Raw genomic sequence first — 15,352 nt, 5'->3', positions numbered from 1 at the left:
AGCCAGGAAGGAACTGAAGAATGGATTCAGGAGAGCTAGAGGGAGCTTGATAAACCTTCAGCAGGTAGGATTAAGGAAAACCCTCAGGTGTTCCACACGTTTGTGAGGAACAACAGGATGACCAGAGTGAGGATAGGGTTTTTTAGGGAATGGTGGAGGGAACTTGCGCCTGGAGTCGGAGGAAGTAGGGGAGGTCCTTAATGAATACTTTGCTTCAGTATTCACCACTGAAAGGGACCTTGATGTTTCAGAGGACAGCGTGAAAACAGACAAATATGCTCAAACAAGTGGATGTTAGGAAGGAGGATGTGCTGAAAGTTTTGAAAAAACATAAGGATAGATAAACTCCCTGGGCCAAACGGGATATATCCTAAGGTATCCTCACTGTATCCTCACTGTCCACTGGAGTAGTGCCTGATGTTTGGAGGGGGGCAAATGTTATTCCCTTGTTCAAGAAAGGGAACAGGGACAATCCTGGGAATTACAGACCAGTCAGTCTCACGTTGTGGTTGGGAAAGCACTGGAGAGGATTTTGCGAGACAGGATTTATGATTACTTGGAAAACCATAGTTTGATTAGAGATAGTCAGCATGGCTCTGTGAGGGGCAGGTCATGCCTCACAAATCTTCTTGGATTCTTTGAGGATGTGACAAAACACATTGATGAAGGTAGAGCAGTGGATGGGGTGTACATGGATGTTTAGCAAGGTGTTTGATAAGGTTCCGCACGGTACGCTCATTCAGAATGAAAGGAGTAATGGGATACAGGGAAATCTGGCTGCCTGGATACAGAATTGGGGGGCCCATGGGAGACAAGGGGTCGTAGTAGATGGAAAGTATTCAGCCTGGAGCTGGGTGGCCAGTGGTGTTCCGTAGGGATCGGTCCTAGGACCTCTGTACTTTGTGATTTTTATAAAGGACTTGGATGAGGAAGTGGAAGGGTGTGTTAGTAAATTTGCCAGTGACACAAAGGTTGGTGGAGTTGTGGATAGTGTGGAGGGTTGTTGTAGGTTGTAACGGGACATTGACAAGATGCAGAATTGGGATTGGGCTGATATGTAGTAGATAGAGTGAAATCCAGAAAAGTGTGATGTGATTCAATTCGGAAGGTCACATTTGAATGCAGAATACAGGGCTAGGGGCAGGATTCTCAGCAGTGTGGAGGAACAGAGATCTTGGGTCCACGTCCATAGATCTCTCAAGGTTGCCACTGAAGTTGATAGGGTTGTTAAGGAGGAATAAGGTGCGTTGGCTTTTATTAGCAGGGGGATTGAGTTTAAGAGCCACAAAGGTATGGTGGAGTGCTACAGAGCCCTGGTTAGGCCACACTTGGAATATTGTGAACAGTTCTGGTCGCCTCATTATAGGAAGGATGTGGAAGCTTTAGAGAGGGTGCAGAGGAGATTTACCAGGATGCTGCCTGCACTGGAGGGCATGTCTTATGAAGAAAGGTTGAGGGAGTTAGGGCTTTTCTCATTGGAGCGATGAAGGATGAGATGTGATTTGATCGAGGTGTACAAGATGATGAGAGGCAGAGAGAGTGTGGATAGCCAGAAACATTTTCCCAGGATGGAAATGTCTATCACATGGGGGCATAATTTTAAAGTGATTGGAGGAAGGTTTAGGGGAGATGTCAGAGGACAGAGAGTGATGGGTGCGTGGAATGCACTGCCAGCGGTGGTAGTAGAGTCAGATACAGTTCGGACATGTCAGCGACTCTTGGCTAAACACATGGAGGTAGTAAAATGAAGGGTATGGAGGTTAGTCTGATCTTAGAGTGGGATAAAAGGTCAGTACAACATCGAGCCCTGTGCTGCACTGTTCTATATTCTATGGAAATAATGTACCTCCCTGTTTTCTAACATTTCTTTTCATCTTCATTATCCTGAAGCAAGTGAACCTTCCAGCTCCAATGTCCCCTAGTGCACCGTGAATTGCAATGATCGTTTAGATTAAGCACCTTTGCAGCATTCTTCCACATTTACCCAGGGGCCTGATGCCTAGAGTTCACTGTAAGGCATCTCCCAGGATATGGAATCAGATTTGATTGCTTCTGTCATTCCTCCCCCTCCCCCCCCGCAACCCCCCGCAGAAACCCTGTTGGATTATGGGTGATTACTGCATGATTAAAATGTTGTAACGGGTCATTGAACATCGACGGGATTTCCCACCACATAAACATAATCCCCATGGGTGAAAGCGATGGCTGCTCCCAAAGCAGAGTGGAGTTTTGTTTGGGTGTTTCAGCATATGTTGAGAGTCTGGATCTCTGCAGCCAAGGACTGAGAACGAGTGAGAGTACCAGGTGTGAGCTGCAAAACCAAGCTGATAGCAGACGGTGTCTGGGCTTCCCTGGTGCTATTGGGAAGGTTACAATCTGCAGAGCTTTTACGTGTGGGAAACAGACACGATACTTTACAAGCAACAGCAGACCCACCTCCCCATGTCCCTCAGGGGACAAGAGCATCATTTTGGTCTGTGGCTGGTACATTCCCCCTCCTCCCCATCTTCTCCTTTTGCTACAACTCCCCTTCTTCTTCCCTCCCCCCACCTCCTTCAATTCCCAACATTTGGCTCCACCCATATCTTACCATATCCATATCTTTGTCAATGTCAGTCATGTGATCTTCAACAGTATTTTTGAAGTTCTTCAAATCATTTATCTCGTGCATCATCTCCTCCATCAAAGACATAGCCTGCAACACAGGCAGCACAATCAGAAATATTGATTTTGCAAACAACATTCCAACAGCATTGGCAATCTCAGGCTGAGTAGATTGACAGGTTCCCAGGTCCCATGGCCAGCTCCCTGTACTCCAGCCTTCCTCAGTTTGGTGAGAGTTGTGTGGCGTGGAGGTGCTGGTGGTGGCCTGGGGTGGACCAACTCAGAAGGCATCCAACTGAAACAAAACCTGCTGGATCTAGCAGCAGCCATGGAGACAGCAAGCAAACGTTTCAGTCTCGATGATTAATAATCAGGACTCTGATGAAATGTCATTGGGAGTCGAAATGTTAGCTTGCTCCCTCTCCATGACGCTGTCTGACCCTGATGAAGGAGCAGCACTCTGGAAACATGTGATTTCAATTAATCCGATTGGACAATACCCTGGTGCTGTGTGACTTGTGAAGCAGAGGGAAAGGACAGGCCCAGTGTTGGTCAATATTCCACTGACAAAACTCAGCTCTTGGTCACGAGTTTCCCGAAGAGAGTTAGCACCTGGCGGGAAAGCTCGTTAGGGGCAAATCTGGTTCCAGCAAAGAGAACTGACTAAAGGGAACTAGTGATCAGAGTATGTCCAGATTCACAAACCGAACCAGATGGTGGGCAGAGGGTCAGAGACATGGGGGCAGGGGACTGGGGGGTCATGTCAGTGGGCTAGTACTGCACAACTACAGGCTAATGTTTCACCATGGATTCCACCATGACAGGTGGGACAATCGGAATTTCATAAAAAGCTGGAATTAAAATAAAACAACCAGACAAGAATCAAGTAGCCCTCATCAAGTTTGGTTAAAAAAACGGATTCATTCCTGCCCCTTAGGGAGGGATGTCTCTTGTCTTTCCCTGGTCTGGAATCCATGTGACTCCAGTCACACAGCATTGGGGTCGATTCCTAATTAACAATGAGATCAGACAACAATGACCATATCACATGCATTAAAAAAAGTAATTAAACAAGACAAGGGTTAATGGGGTTAAATAACATATTCAGATTGATAGGTTATCAGACAGCCAGGAGACTTTCGATTGATGGATAATTTTCTGATTGGCAAACTGGAATGAGGCAGATACTGTCAGGATTGGTGCTGCAGCCTCCATGGTTCATAACAAATGGAATCGATTGGGTAACTCACGTCCAAGACACACGGGGATCCATGTTCAAGCCAAGCTCTTGGATTGAGCACAAAGTCCAGGCTGACACTGGGCACAGTGCTAAGGAGATGCTGCACTGTTGAAGGTGCTGCACTGTTGGAGGTGCAGCAGTCTTGGAGGTGCTGCACTGTTGGAGATGCTGCACTGGTGGAGGTATTGCACTATCGGAGGTGTTGCACTGTCGGAGGTGTTGCACTGTTGGAGGTGTTGTAATGTTAGAGATGCTGCACTTGTGCAGATGCTGCACTGTTGGAGATTTTGCACTGTTGGAGGTGCTGCACTTGTGCAGATGCTGCACTGTTGGAGAAGCTGCACTGGTGGAGATGCTGCACTGTTGGAGGTGCTGCACTGTTGTAAATGCTGCACTTTTGGAGATTCTGCACTGTTGGAGGTGCTGCACTTTCGGAGGTGCTGCACTGTTGGAGGTGTTCCACTAGTGGAGGTGTTGCACTGGTGGAGGTGTTGCATTGTTGGAGGTGTTGCACTAGTGGAGGGGCTGCACTGTTGGAAGTGTTGCACAGGTGGAGGTGTTGCATTGTTGGAGGTGTTGCACTATTGGAGGTGCTGCACTGTTGGAGTTGCGGCACAGGTGGAGGTGTTGCACTGTCGGAGGTGCTGCACTGTCGGAGGTGCTGTACCATTGGAGGTGCTGCACTGTTGGAGATGCTGTACTGTTGGAGGTGTTGCACTGCTGGAGGTGCTGCACAGTGGGAGATGCGGCACTGTCGGAGGTGTTGCACTGTTAGAGATGCTGCACTGTTGGAGGTGCTGCACTTGTGCAGGTGATGCATTGTTGGATAAGCTGCACTGGTGGAGATGCTGCACTGTTGAAAATGCTGCACTTTTGAAGATTCTACACTGTTGGAGGTGCTGCACTCCTTGAGGTGCTGCACTGTTGGAGGTGTTGCACTGTTGGGAGATGCTGCACTGTTGGAGGTGCTGCACTTGTGCAGGTGATGCATTGTTGGATAAGCTGCACTGGTGGAGATGCTGCACTGGTGGAGGTGCTGCACTGTTGGAGATGCTGCACTATTGGAGGTGCTGCACTGTTGGAGGTGCTGCACTGTTGGAGATGCGGCCCCTTTGGAGATGCTGCACTTTTGGAGATGCTGCACTGTGAGAGGTGCTGCACAGTTGGAGATGCTGCACAGTTGGAGATGCTGCACTTTTGGAGATGCTGCACTGTTAGAGGTGCTGCACAGTTGGAGATGCTACACAGTTGGAGGTGTTGCATTGTTGGAGGTGTTGCACTAGTGGAGGGGCTGCACTGTTGGAAGTGTTGCACAGGTGGAGGTGTTGCACAGGTGGAGGTGTTGCATTGTTGGAGGTGTTGCACTGGTGGATTTGCGGCACAGGTGGAGGTGTTGCACTGTCGGAGGTGTTGCACTGTCGGAGGTGCTGCACTGGTGGAGCTGTTGCACTGGTGGAGGTGTTGCACTGGTGGAGGTGTTGTATTGTTGGAGGTGTTGTATTGTTGGAGGTGTTGTATTGTTGGAGGTGTTGCACTGGTGGAAGTGTTGCACAGTTGGAGGTGTTGCACTGTCTGAGATGCTGCACTGTCTAAGATGCTGCAATGGTGAAGGTGCTGCACAGTTGGAGATGCTGCACTGTTGGAGGCGCTGCACTGTTGGAGGTTCTGCACTGTTGGAGGTTCTGCACTGTTGGTGTTGCACCTTTGGAGATGCTGCACTGTTGGAGGTGTTGCACTGTTGGAGGTGCTGCACTGTTGGAGGTGCTGCACTGTTGAAGTTGCTGCACTGTTGGAGGTGATGCATTGTTGGAGGTGCTGCACTGTTGGAGGTGCAGCACTGTTAGAGAATCTGCACTGTTGGAGGTGCTGCACAGTTGGAGATGCTGCAGTGTTAAGAGATTCTGCACTGTTGGAGGTGTTGCACTTTTGGGTGGTGCTGCACCGTTGGAGATGCTGCACCGTTGTAGATGCTGCACTGGTGGAGGTATTGCAATGTTGTAGGTGCTGCACTGGTGGAGGTGCTGTACTGTTAGAGGTGCTGCACTTGTGCATGTGTTGCTCTGTTGGAGGTGCTGCACTGGTGGCAGTGTTGCTACACTGTAGGAGGTGTTGCTCTGGTGGAGGTGCTGCACTGTTTGAGGTGCTGCTTTGTTGGAGGTGCTGCACTGGTGGAGGTGTTGCATTGTTGGCGGTGCTGCACTGGTGGAGGTGCTGTACCGTTGGAGTTGCTGCACTGTTGGAGTTGCTGCACTGTTGGAGTTGCTGCACTGTTTGAGATGCTGCACTGTTGGAGATGTTGCACTGTTGGAGGTATTGCAATGTTGGAGGTGCTGCACTGGTGAAGGTATTGCAGTGTTGGAGGTGCTGCACTTGTTCATATGTTGCTCTGTTGGAGGTGTTGCACTGTGGGAGGTGCTGCACTGGTGGAGGTGTTGCACTGTTGGTGGTGCTGCACAAGTGAATGTGTTGCACTGGTGGTCATGCTGCACTAGTGGATGTGTTGCACTGATGGAGGTGCTGCACTGTTGGAGTTGCTGCACTGTTGGAGTTGCTGCACTGTTGGAGGTGTTGCACCGTTGGAGGTGTTGCACTGGTGGAGGTGCTGCACTATTGGTGGTGCTGTACTGTCAGGGGTGATGTACTGTTGGTGGTGCTGCACAGTTGGAGGTGCTGCACTAGTGGATGTGTTGCACTGGTGGTCGTGCTGCACTGGTGGAGGTGCTGCACTGTTGGAGGTGCTGCACTGTTGGAGGTGATGCATTGTTGGAGGTGCTGCACTGTTGGAGGTGCAGCACTGTTAGAGAATCTGCACTGTTGGAGGTGCTGCACAGTTGGAGATGCTGCAGTGTTAAGAGATTCTGCACTGTTGGAGGTGTTGCACTTTTGGGTGGTGCTGCACCGTTGGAGATGCTGCACCGTTGTAGATGCTGCACTGGTGGAGGTATTGCAATGTTGTAGGTGCTGCACTGGTGGAGGTGCTGTACTGTTAGAGGTGCTGCACTTGTGCATGTGTTGCTCTGTTGGAGGTGCTGCACTGGTGGCAGTGTTGCTACACTGTAGGAGGTGTTGCTCTGGTGGAGGTGCTGCACTGTTTGAGGTGCTGCTTTGTTGGAGGTGCTGCACTGGTGGAGGTGTTGCATTGTTGGCGGTGCTGCACTGGTGGAGGTGCTGCACTGTTGGAGTTGCTGCACTGTTGGAGTTGCTGCACTGTTGGAGTTGCTGCACTGTTGGAGTTGCTGCACTGTTGGAGATGTTGCACTGTTGGAGGTATTGCAATGTTGGAGGTGCTGCACTGGTGAAGGTATTGCAGTGTTGGAGGTGCTGCACTTGTTCATATGTTGCTCTGTTGGAGGTGTTGCACTGTGGGAGGTGCTGCACTGGTGGAGGTGTTGCACTGTTGGTGGTGCTGCACAAGTGAATGTGTTGCACTGGTGGTCATGCTGCACTAGTGGATGTGTTGCACTGATGGAGGTGCTGCACTGTTGGAGTTGCTGCACTGTTGGAGTTGCTGCACTGTTGGAGGTGTTGCACCGTTGGAGGTGTTGCACTGGTGGAGGTGCTGCACTATTGGTGGTGCTGTACTGTCAGGGGTGATGTACTGTTGGTGGTGCTGCACAGTTGGAGATGCTGCACCGTTGGAGGTGCTGCACTGTCGGACGTGCTGCACTTTTGGAGATGATGCACCGTTGGAGGTGCTGCACTAGTGGATTGTTGCACTGGTGGAGGCATTGCATTGTTAGAGGTGCTGCACTGGTCGACGTGTTGCACTGTTGGAGATGCTGCACTGGTCGACGTGTTGCACTGTTGTAGATGCTGCACCATTGGAGGTGCACTGTCAGAGATGCACCTCCACCAGTGCAAGACATCCACCAGTGCAAGACATCCACCAGTGCAGCACCTCCAACAGAGCAGCACCTCCAACAATGCAACACCTCCACCAGTGCAACACATCCACTAGTGGATGCTGCACTATTGGAGGTGTTGCATTGTTTGAGGTGCTGCACAGTTGGAGATGCTGCACTGTTGGAGAGGCTGCACTTTTGGAGATGCTGCAATGTTGGAGGTGCTGCACTGTTGGATGTGCTGCACTGTTGGTGGTATTGCATTGTTGGAGATGCTGCACCGTTGTAGATGCTGCACCATTGGAGGTGCTGCACTGTTGGAGATGCTGCACTGCTGGACATGCTGCACTGTCAGAGATGCTGCACTGTTGGAGGTGTTGCATTATTTGAGGTGTTGCACTGTTGGACGTGCTGCACTTTTGGAGATGCTGTACTGTTGGGGGTGCTGTACTGTTGGAGGTGATGTACTGTTGGTGGTGCTGAATTGTTTGAGATGCTGCACCGTTGGAGGTACTGCACTGTTGGGGATTTTGCACTGTTGGAGGTATTGCAATGTTGGAGGTGCTGCAATGTTGGAGGTGCTGCACTGGTGAAGGTGTTGCAGTGTTGGAGGTGCTGCACTTGTGCATGTGTTGCTCTGTTGGAGGTGCTGCACTGGTGGAGGTGTTGCACTGTTAGTGGTGCTGCACAAGTGAATGCGTTGCACTGGTGGTCGTGCTGCACTGTTGGAGGTGCTGCACTGTTGGAGGTGTTGCACTGTTGGAGGTGTTGCACCATTGGAGATGCTGCACCATTGGAGATGTTGCATTATTGGAGGTGCTGCACTGTCGGACATGCTGCACTTTTGGAGATGATGCACCGTTGGAGATGTTGCACTGTTGGAGTTGCGGCACTATTTGTGGTGCTGTACTTTTGGAGGTGCTGTACTGTTGGTGGTGCTGCACTGTTTGAGATGCTGCACCGGTGGAGGTGTTGCACTTTGGACATGCTGCACTTTTGGAGATGCTGCACCTTGGGAGGTGCTGCACCGTTGGAGATGCTGCACTGTTGGAGATGTTGCACTAGTGGATTGTTGCACTGGTGGAGGCGTTGCATTGTTGGAGGTGTTCCATTGTTGGAGGTGCTGCACTGGTGGACGTGTTGCACTGTTGGAGATGCTGCATCATTGGAGGTGCACTGTCAGAGATGCACCTCCACCAGTGCAAGACATCCACCAGTGCAGCACCTCCAACAGTGCAGCATCTCCAACAATGCAACACCTCCACCAGTGCAACACATCCACTAGTGGATGCTGCACTATTGGAGATGTTGCATTGTTGGAGGTGCTACACAGTTGGAGATGCTGCACTGTTGGTGGTATTGCACTGTTGGAGATGCTGCACCGTTGTAGATGCTGCACTGTTGGAGGTGCTGCACTGTTGGAGATGCTGCACTGCTGGACGTGCTGCACTGTTGAAGGTGTTGCACTATTTGAGGTGCTGCACTGTTGGACGTGCTGCACTTTTGGAGATGCTGTACTGTTGGAGGTGCTGTACTGTTGGAGGTGATGTACTGTTGGTGGTGCTGAATTGTTTGAGATGCTGCACCGTTGGAGGTACTGCACTGTTGGGGATGTTGCACTGTTGGAGGTATTGCAATGTTGGAGATGCTGCACTGCTGGACGTGCTGCACTGTCAGAGATGCTGCACTGTTGGAGGTGTTGCATTATTTGAGGTGTTGCACTGTTGGACGTGCTGCACTTTTGGAGATGCTGTACTGTTGGGGGTGCTGTACTGTTGGAGGTGATGTACTGTTGGTGGTGCTGAATTGTTTGAGATGCTGCACCGTTGGAGGTACTGCACTGTTGGGGATGTTGCACTGTTGGAGGTATTGCAATGTTGGAGGTGCTGCACTGGTGGAGGTATTGCAGTGTTGGAGGTGCTGCACTTGTGCATGTGTTGCACTGTTGGAGGTGCTGCACTGGTGTAGGTGCTGCACTGTTGGAGGTGCTGCCCTGCTGGAGGTGTTGTACTGTTGGAGATGCTGCACTGTTGGAGAGGCTGCACTTTTGGAGATGCTGCACCGTTGCCGATGCTGCAATGTTGGAGGTGCTGCACTGTTGGATGTGCTGCACTGTTGGTGGTATTGCATTGTTGGAGATGCTGCACCGTTGTAGATGCTGCACCATTGGAGGTGCTGCACTGTTGGAGATGCTGCACTGCTGGACGTGCTGCACTGTCAGAGATGCTGCACTGTTGGAGGTGTTGCATTATTTGAGGTGTTGCACTGTTGGACGTGCTGCACTTTTGGAGATGCTGTACTGTTGGGGGTGCTGTACTGTTGGAGGTGATGTACTGTTGGTGGTGCTGAATTGTTTGAGATGCTGCACCGTTGGAGGTACTGCACTGTTGGGGATTTTGCACTGTTGGAGGTATTGCAATGTTGGAGGTGCTGCAATGTTGGAGGTGCTGCACTGGTGAAGGTGTTGCAGTGTTGGAGGTGCTGCACTTGTGCATGTGTTGCTCTGTTGGAGGTGTTGCACTGTTGGAGGTGCTGCACTGGTGGTGGTGCTGCACAAGTGAATGTGTTGCACTGGTGGTCGTGCTGCACTGTTGGAGGTGCTGTACGAGTGGATGTGTTGCACTGTTGGAGTTGCTGCACTATTGGAGGTGCTGCACTCTTGGAGGTGCTGCACTGTTGGAGATGCTGCACAGTTGCCGATGCTGCACGGTTGCCGATGCTGCACTGTTGGATGTGCTGCACTGTTGGTGGTATTGCACTGTTGTAGATGCTGCACCGTTGGACGTGCTGCACTGTCAGAGATGCTGCACTGTTGGAGGTGTTGCACTGCTGGAGGTGTTGCATTATTTGAGGTGCTGCACTGTTGGACGTGCTGTACTGTTGGAGGTGCTGCACTGTTGGAGGTGATGTACTGTTGGTGGTGCTGAATTGTTTGAGTTGCTGCACCGTTGGAGGTACTGCACTGTTGGGGATGTTGCACTGTTGGAGGTATTGCAATGTTGGAGGTGCTGCACTGGTGAAGGTGTTGCAGTGTTGGGGGTGCTGCACTTGTGCATGTGTTGCTCTGTTGGAGGTGTTGCACTGTTGGAGGTGCTGCACTGGTGGAGGTGTTGCACTGTTAGTGGTGCTGCACAAGTGAATGCGTTGCACTGGTGGTCGTGCGGCACTATTTGTGGTGCTGTACTTTTGGAGGTGTTGCACTTTGGACATGCTGCACTGTTTGAGATGCTGCACCTTTGGAGATGCTGCACTGTTGGAGATGTTGCACTAGTGGATTGTTGCACTGGTGGAGGCGTTGCATTGTTGGAGGTGTTCCATTGTTGGAGGTGCTGCACTGGTGGACGTGTTGCACTGTTGGAGATGCTGCATCATTGGTGGTGCACTGTCAGAGATGCACCTCCACCAGTGCAAGACATCCACCAGTGCAGCACCTCCAACAGTGCAGCATCTCCAACAGAGCAGCACCTCCAACAATGCAACACCTCCACCAGTGCAACACATCCACTAGTGGATGCTGCACTATTGGAGATGTTGCATTGTTGGAGGTGCTACACAGTTGGAGATGCTGCACTGTTGGAGGTGCTGCACTGTTGGATGTGCTGCACTGTTGGTGGTATTGCACTGTTGGAGATGCTGCACTGTTGGAGATGCTGCACTGCTGGACGTGCTGCACTGTCAGAGATGCTGCACTGTTGGAGGTGTTGCATTATTTGAGGTGTTGCACTGTTGGACGTGCTGCACTTTTGGAGATGCTGTACTGTTGGGGGTGCTGTACTGTTGGAGGTGATGTACTGTTGGTGGTGCTGAATTGTTTGAGATGCTGCACCGTTGGAGGTACTGCACTGTTGGGGATGTTGCACTGTTGGAGGTATTGCAATGTTGGAGGTGCTGCACTGGTGGAGGTATTGCAGTGTTGGAGGTGCTGCACTTGTGCATGTGTTGCACTGTTGGAGGTGTTGCACTGTTGGAGGTGCTGCACTGGTGTAGGTGCTGCACTGTTGGAGGTGCTGCCCTGCTGGAGGTGTTGTACTGTTGGAGATGCTGCACTGTTGGAGTTGCGGCACTATTTGAGGTGCTGTACTGTTGGAGGTGTTGCACTGTTGGAGGTGCTGCACTTTTGGAGATGCTGCACTGTTGGAGATGCTGCAGTGTTAGAGGTGTTGCACTGTTGGAGGTGCTGCACCATTCGAGATGCTGCACCGTTGGAGGTGTTGCAGTGTTGGAGGTGTTGCACTGTTGGAGGTGCTGCACTGTGGCAGGTGCTGTACTGTTGGAGATGCTGCACTGTTGGTGGTGCTGCACTGTTGGAGGTGCTGCACTAGTGGATTGTTGCACTGGTGGTGTTGCATTGTTGGAGGTGCTGCACTGGTGGAGATGCTGCACTGTGGCAGGTGCTGTACTGTTGGAGATGCTGCACTGTTGGTGGTGCTGCACTGTTGGAGGTGCTGCACTAGTGGATTGTTGCACTGGTGGTGTTGCATTGTTGGAGGTGTTGCATTGGTGGAGGTGCTGCACTGGTGGAGGTGTTGCATTGGTGGAGGTGCTGCACCGTTGGAAGTGCACTGTCAGAGATGCACCTACACCAGTGCAGCACCTCCAACAGAGCAGCATCTCCAACAGAGCAGCATCTCCAACAATGCAACACCTCCAACACTGCAACACCTCCACCAGTGCAACACATCCACTAGTGGATGTTGCACTATTGGAGGTGTTGCATTGTTGGAAGTGCTGCACTGCTGGATGTGCTGCACGTTTGGAGATTCTACATTGTTGGAGGTGCTACACAGTTGGAGAGGTTTCACTGTTGGAGAGGCTGCACTTTTGGACATGCTGTACCGTTGGAGATGCTGCATGGTTGCAGATGCTGCACTGTTGTAGGTGCTGCTCTGTTGGAGGTGCTGCACTGTTGGTGGTATTGCACCGTTGGAGGTGCTGCACCGTTGGAGATGCTGCACTGTTGGAGGTGCTGCACTGTCAGAGATGCTGCACAGTTGGAGATGCTGTAGTGTTGGAGATGCTGTAGTGTTGGAGGTGTTGCATTATTTGAGGTGCTGCACTGTTGGAAGTGCTGCACTTTTGGAGATGCTGCACTTTTGGAGATGATGTACTGTTGGAGGTGATGTACTGTTGGAGGTGATGTACTGTTGGAGGTGCTGCACTGGTGGAGGTATTGCAGTGTTGGAGGTGCTGCACTTGTGCATGTGTTGCTCTGTTGGAGGTGTTGCACTGTTGGAGGTGCTGCACTGGTGGAGGTGTTGCACTGTTCGTGGTGCTGCACTGTTGGAGGTGCTGCACAAGTGGATGTATTGCACTGGTGGTTGTGCTGCACTGTTGGAGGTGCTGCACTAGTGGATGTGTTGCACTGGTGGTCGTGCTGCACTGGTGGAGGTGCTGCACTGTTGGAGGTGCTGCACTGTTGGAGGTGCTGCACTGTTGGAGGTGCTGCACTGTTGGAGGTGCTGCACTGTCAGAGATGCTGCACTGTCAGAGATGCTGCACAGTTGGAGATGCTGTAGTGTTGGAGGAGTTGCCCTGTTGGAGGTGTTGCATTATTTGAGGTGCTGCACTGTTGGAAGTGCTGCACTTTTGGAGATGCTGCACTTTTGGAGATGCTGTACTGTTGGAGGTGCTGTACTGTTGGAGGTGATGTACTGTTGGAGGTGATGTACTGTTGGAGGTGCTGCACTTGTGGAGGTATTGCAGTGTTGGAGGTGCTGCACTTGTGCATGTGTTGCTCTGTTGGAGGTGTTGCACTGTTGGAGGTGCTGCACTGGTGGAGGTGTTGCACTGTTCGTGGTGCTGCACTGTTGGAGGTGCTGCACAAGTGGATGTATTGCACTGGTGGTTGTGCTGCACTGTTGGAGGTGCTGCACTGGTGGAGGTGCTGCACTGTTGGAGGTGCTGCACTGTTGGAGGTGCTGCACTGTTGGAGGTGCTGCATTGTTGGAGGTGCTGCACTGGTGGACGTGTTGCACTGTTGGAGATGCTGCATCATTGGTGGTGCACTGTCAGAGATGCACCTCCACCAGTGCAAGACATCCACCAGTGCAGCACCTCCAACAGTGCAGCATCTCCAACAGAGCAGCACCTCCAACAATGCAACACCTCCACCAGTGCAACACATCCACTAGTGGATGCTGCACTATTGGAGATGTTGCATTGTTGGAGGTGCTACACAGTTGGAGATGCTGCACTGTTGGAGGTGCTGCACTGTTGGATGTGCTGCACTGTTGGTGGTATTGCACTGTTGGAGATGCTGCACTGTTGGAGATGCTGCACTGCTGGACGTGCTGCACTGTCAGAGATGCTGCACTGTTGGAGGTGTTGCATTATTTGAGGTGTTGCACTGTTGGACGTGCTGCACTTTTGGAGATGCTGTACTGTTGGGGGTGCTGTACTGTTGGAGGTGATGTACTGTTGGTGGTGCTGAATTGTTTGAGATGCTGCACCGTTGGAGGTACTGCACTGTTGGGGATGTTGCACTGTTGGAGGTATTGCAATGTTGGAGGTGCTGCACTGGTGGAGGTATTGCAGTGTTGGAGGTGCTGCACTTGTGCATGTGTTGCACTGTTGGAGGTGTTGCACTGTTGGAGGTGCTGCACTGTTGGAGGTGCTGCACTGGTGTAGGTGCTGCACTGTTGGAGGTGCTGCCCTGCTGGAGGTGTTGTACTGTTGGAGATGCTGCACTGTTGGAGTTGCGGCACTATTTGAGGTGCTGTACTGTTGGAGGTGTTGCACTGTTGGAGGTGCTGCACTTTTGGAGATGCTGCACTGTTGGAGATGCTGCAGTGTTAGAGGTGTTGCACTGTTGGAGGTGCTGCACCATTCGAGATGCTGCACCGTTGGAGGTGTTGCAGTGTTGGAGGTGTTGCACTGTTGGAGGTGCTGCACTGTGGCAGGTGCTGTACTGTTGGAGATGCTGCACTGTTGGTGGTGCTGCACTGTTGGAGGTGCTGCACTAGTGGATTGTTGCACTGGTGGTGTTGCATTGTTGGAGGTGCTGCACTGGTGGAGATGCTGCACTGTGGCAGGTGCTGTACTGTTGGAGATGCTGCACTGTTGGTGGTGCTGCACTGTTGGAGGTGCTGCACTAGTGGATTGTTGCACTGGTGGTGTTGCATTGTTGGAGGTGTTGCATTGGTGGAGGTGCTGCACTGGTGGAGGTGTTGCATTGGTGGAGGTGCTGCACCGTTGGAAGTGCACTGTCAGAGATGCACCTACACCAGTGCAGCACCTCCAACAGAGCAGCATCTCCAACAGAGCAGCATCTCCAACAATGCAACACCTCCAACACTGCAACACCTCCACCAGTGCAACACATCCACTAGTGGATGTTGCACTATTGGAGGTGTTGCATTGTTGGAAGTGCTGCACTGCTGGATGTGCTGCACGTTTGGAGATTCTACATTGTTGGAGGTGCTACACAGTTGGAGAGGTTTCACTGTTGGAGAGGCTGCACTTTTGGACATGCTGTACCGTTGGAGATGCTGCATGGTTGCAGATGCTGCACTGTTGTAGGTGCTGCTCTGTTGGAGATGCTGCACTGTTGGAGGTGCTGCACTGTCAGAGATGCTGCACAGTTGGAGATGCTGTAGTGTTGGAGATGCTGTAGTGTTGGAGGTGTTGCATTATTTGAGGTGCTGCACTGTTGGAAGTGCTGCACTGT

The 15,352-nt window shown here is 51.6% G+C and overlaps 1 protein-coding gene across 3 annotated transcripts in view; it reads right to left on the bottom strand.

Annotated features, from left to right (window-relative positions):
• Positions 1-15,352, bottom strand: part of LOC140464178 (glutamine-rich protein 2-like) — a 114,374-nt gene that overhangs the window by 68,006 nt on the left and 31,016 nt on the right. The window contains exons 1-2 of one of the 3 annotated variants that reach the window (XM_072559012.1): positions 3,855-4,000; positions 2,591-2,695 (exon numbers count right to left, since the gene is read on the bottom strand). The exons of 1 other annotated variant lie outside the window; for it this stretch is intronic. In XM_072559012.1, the coding sequence (XP_072415113.1) occupies positions 2,591-2,692 (102 nt within the window). In that variant the 5' untranslated portion in view covers positions 2,693-2,695; positions 3,855-4,000. Of the gene's footprint in view, positions 1-2,590; positions 2,696-3,854; positions 4,001-15,352 lie in introns of those variants that run through there. One more of the 3 variants, XM_072559009.1, reaches the window with a different exon arrangement.

This window comes from Chiloscyllium punctatum, chromosome 39 (genome assembly GCF_047496795.1).
Source record: "Chiloscyllium punctatum isolate Juve2018m chromosome 39, sChiPun1.3, whole genome shotgun sequence".
In the NCBI taxonomy this organism is placed as follows: domain Eukaryota; kingdom Metazoa; phylum Chordata; class Chondrichthyes; order Orectolobiformes; family Hemiscylliidae; genus Chiloscyllium; species Chiloscyllium punctatum.
This window is presented reverse-complemented; position numbering and strand designations above follow the sequence as displayed.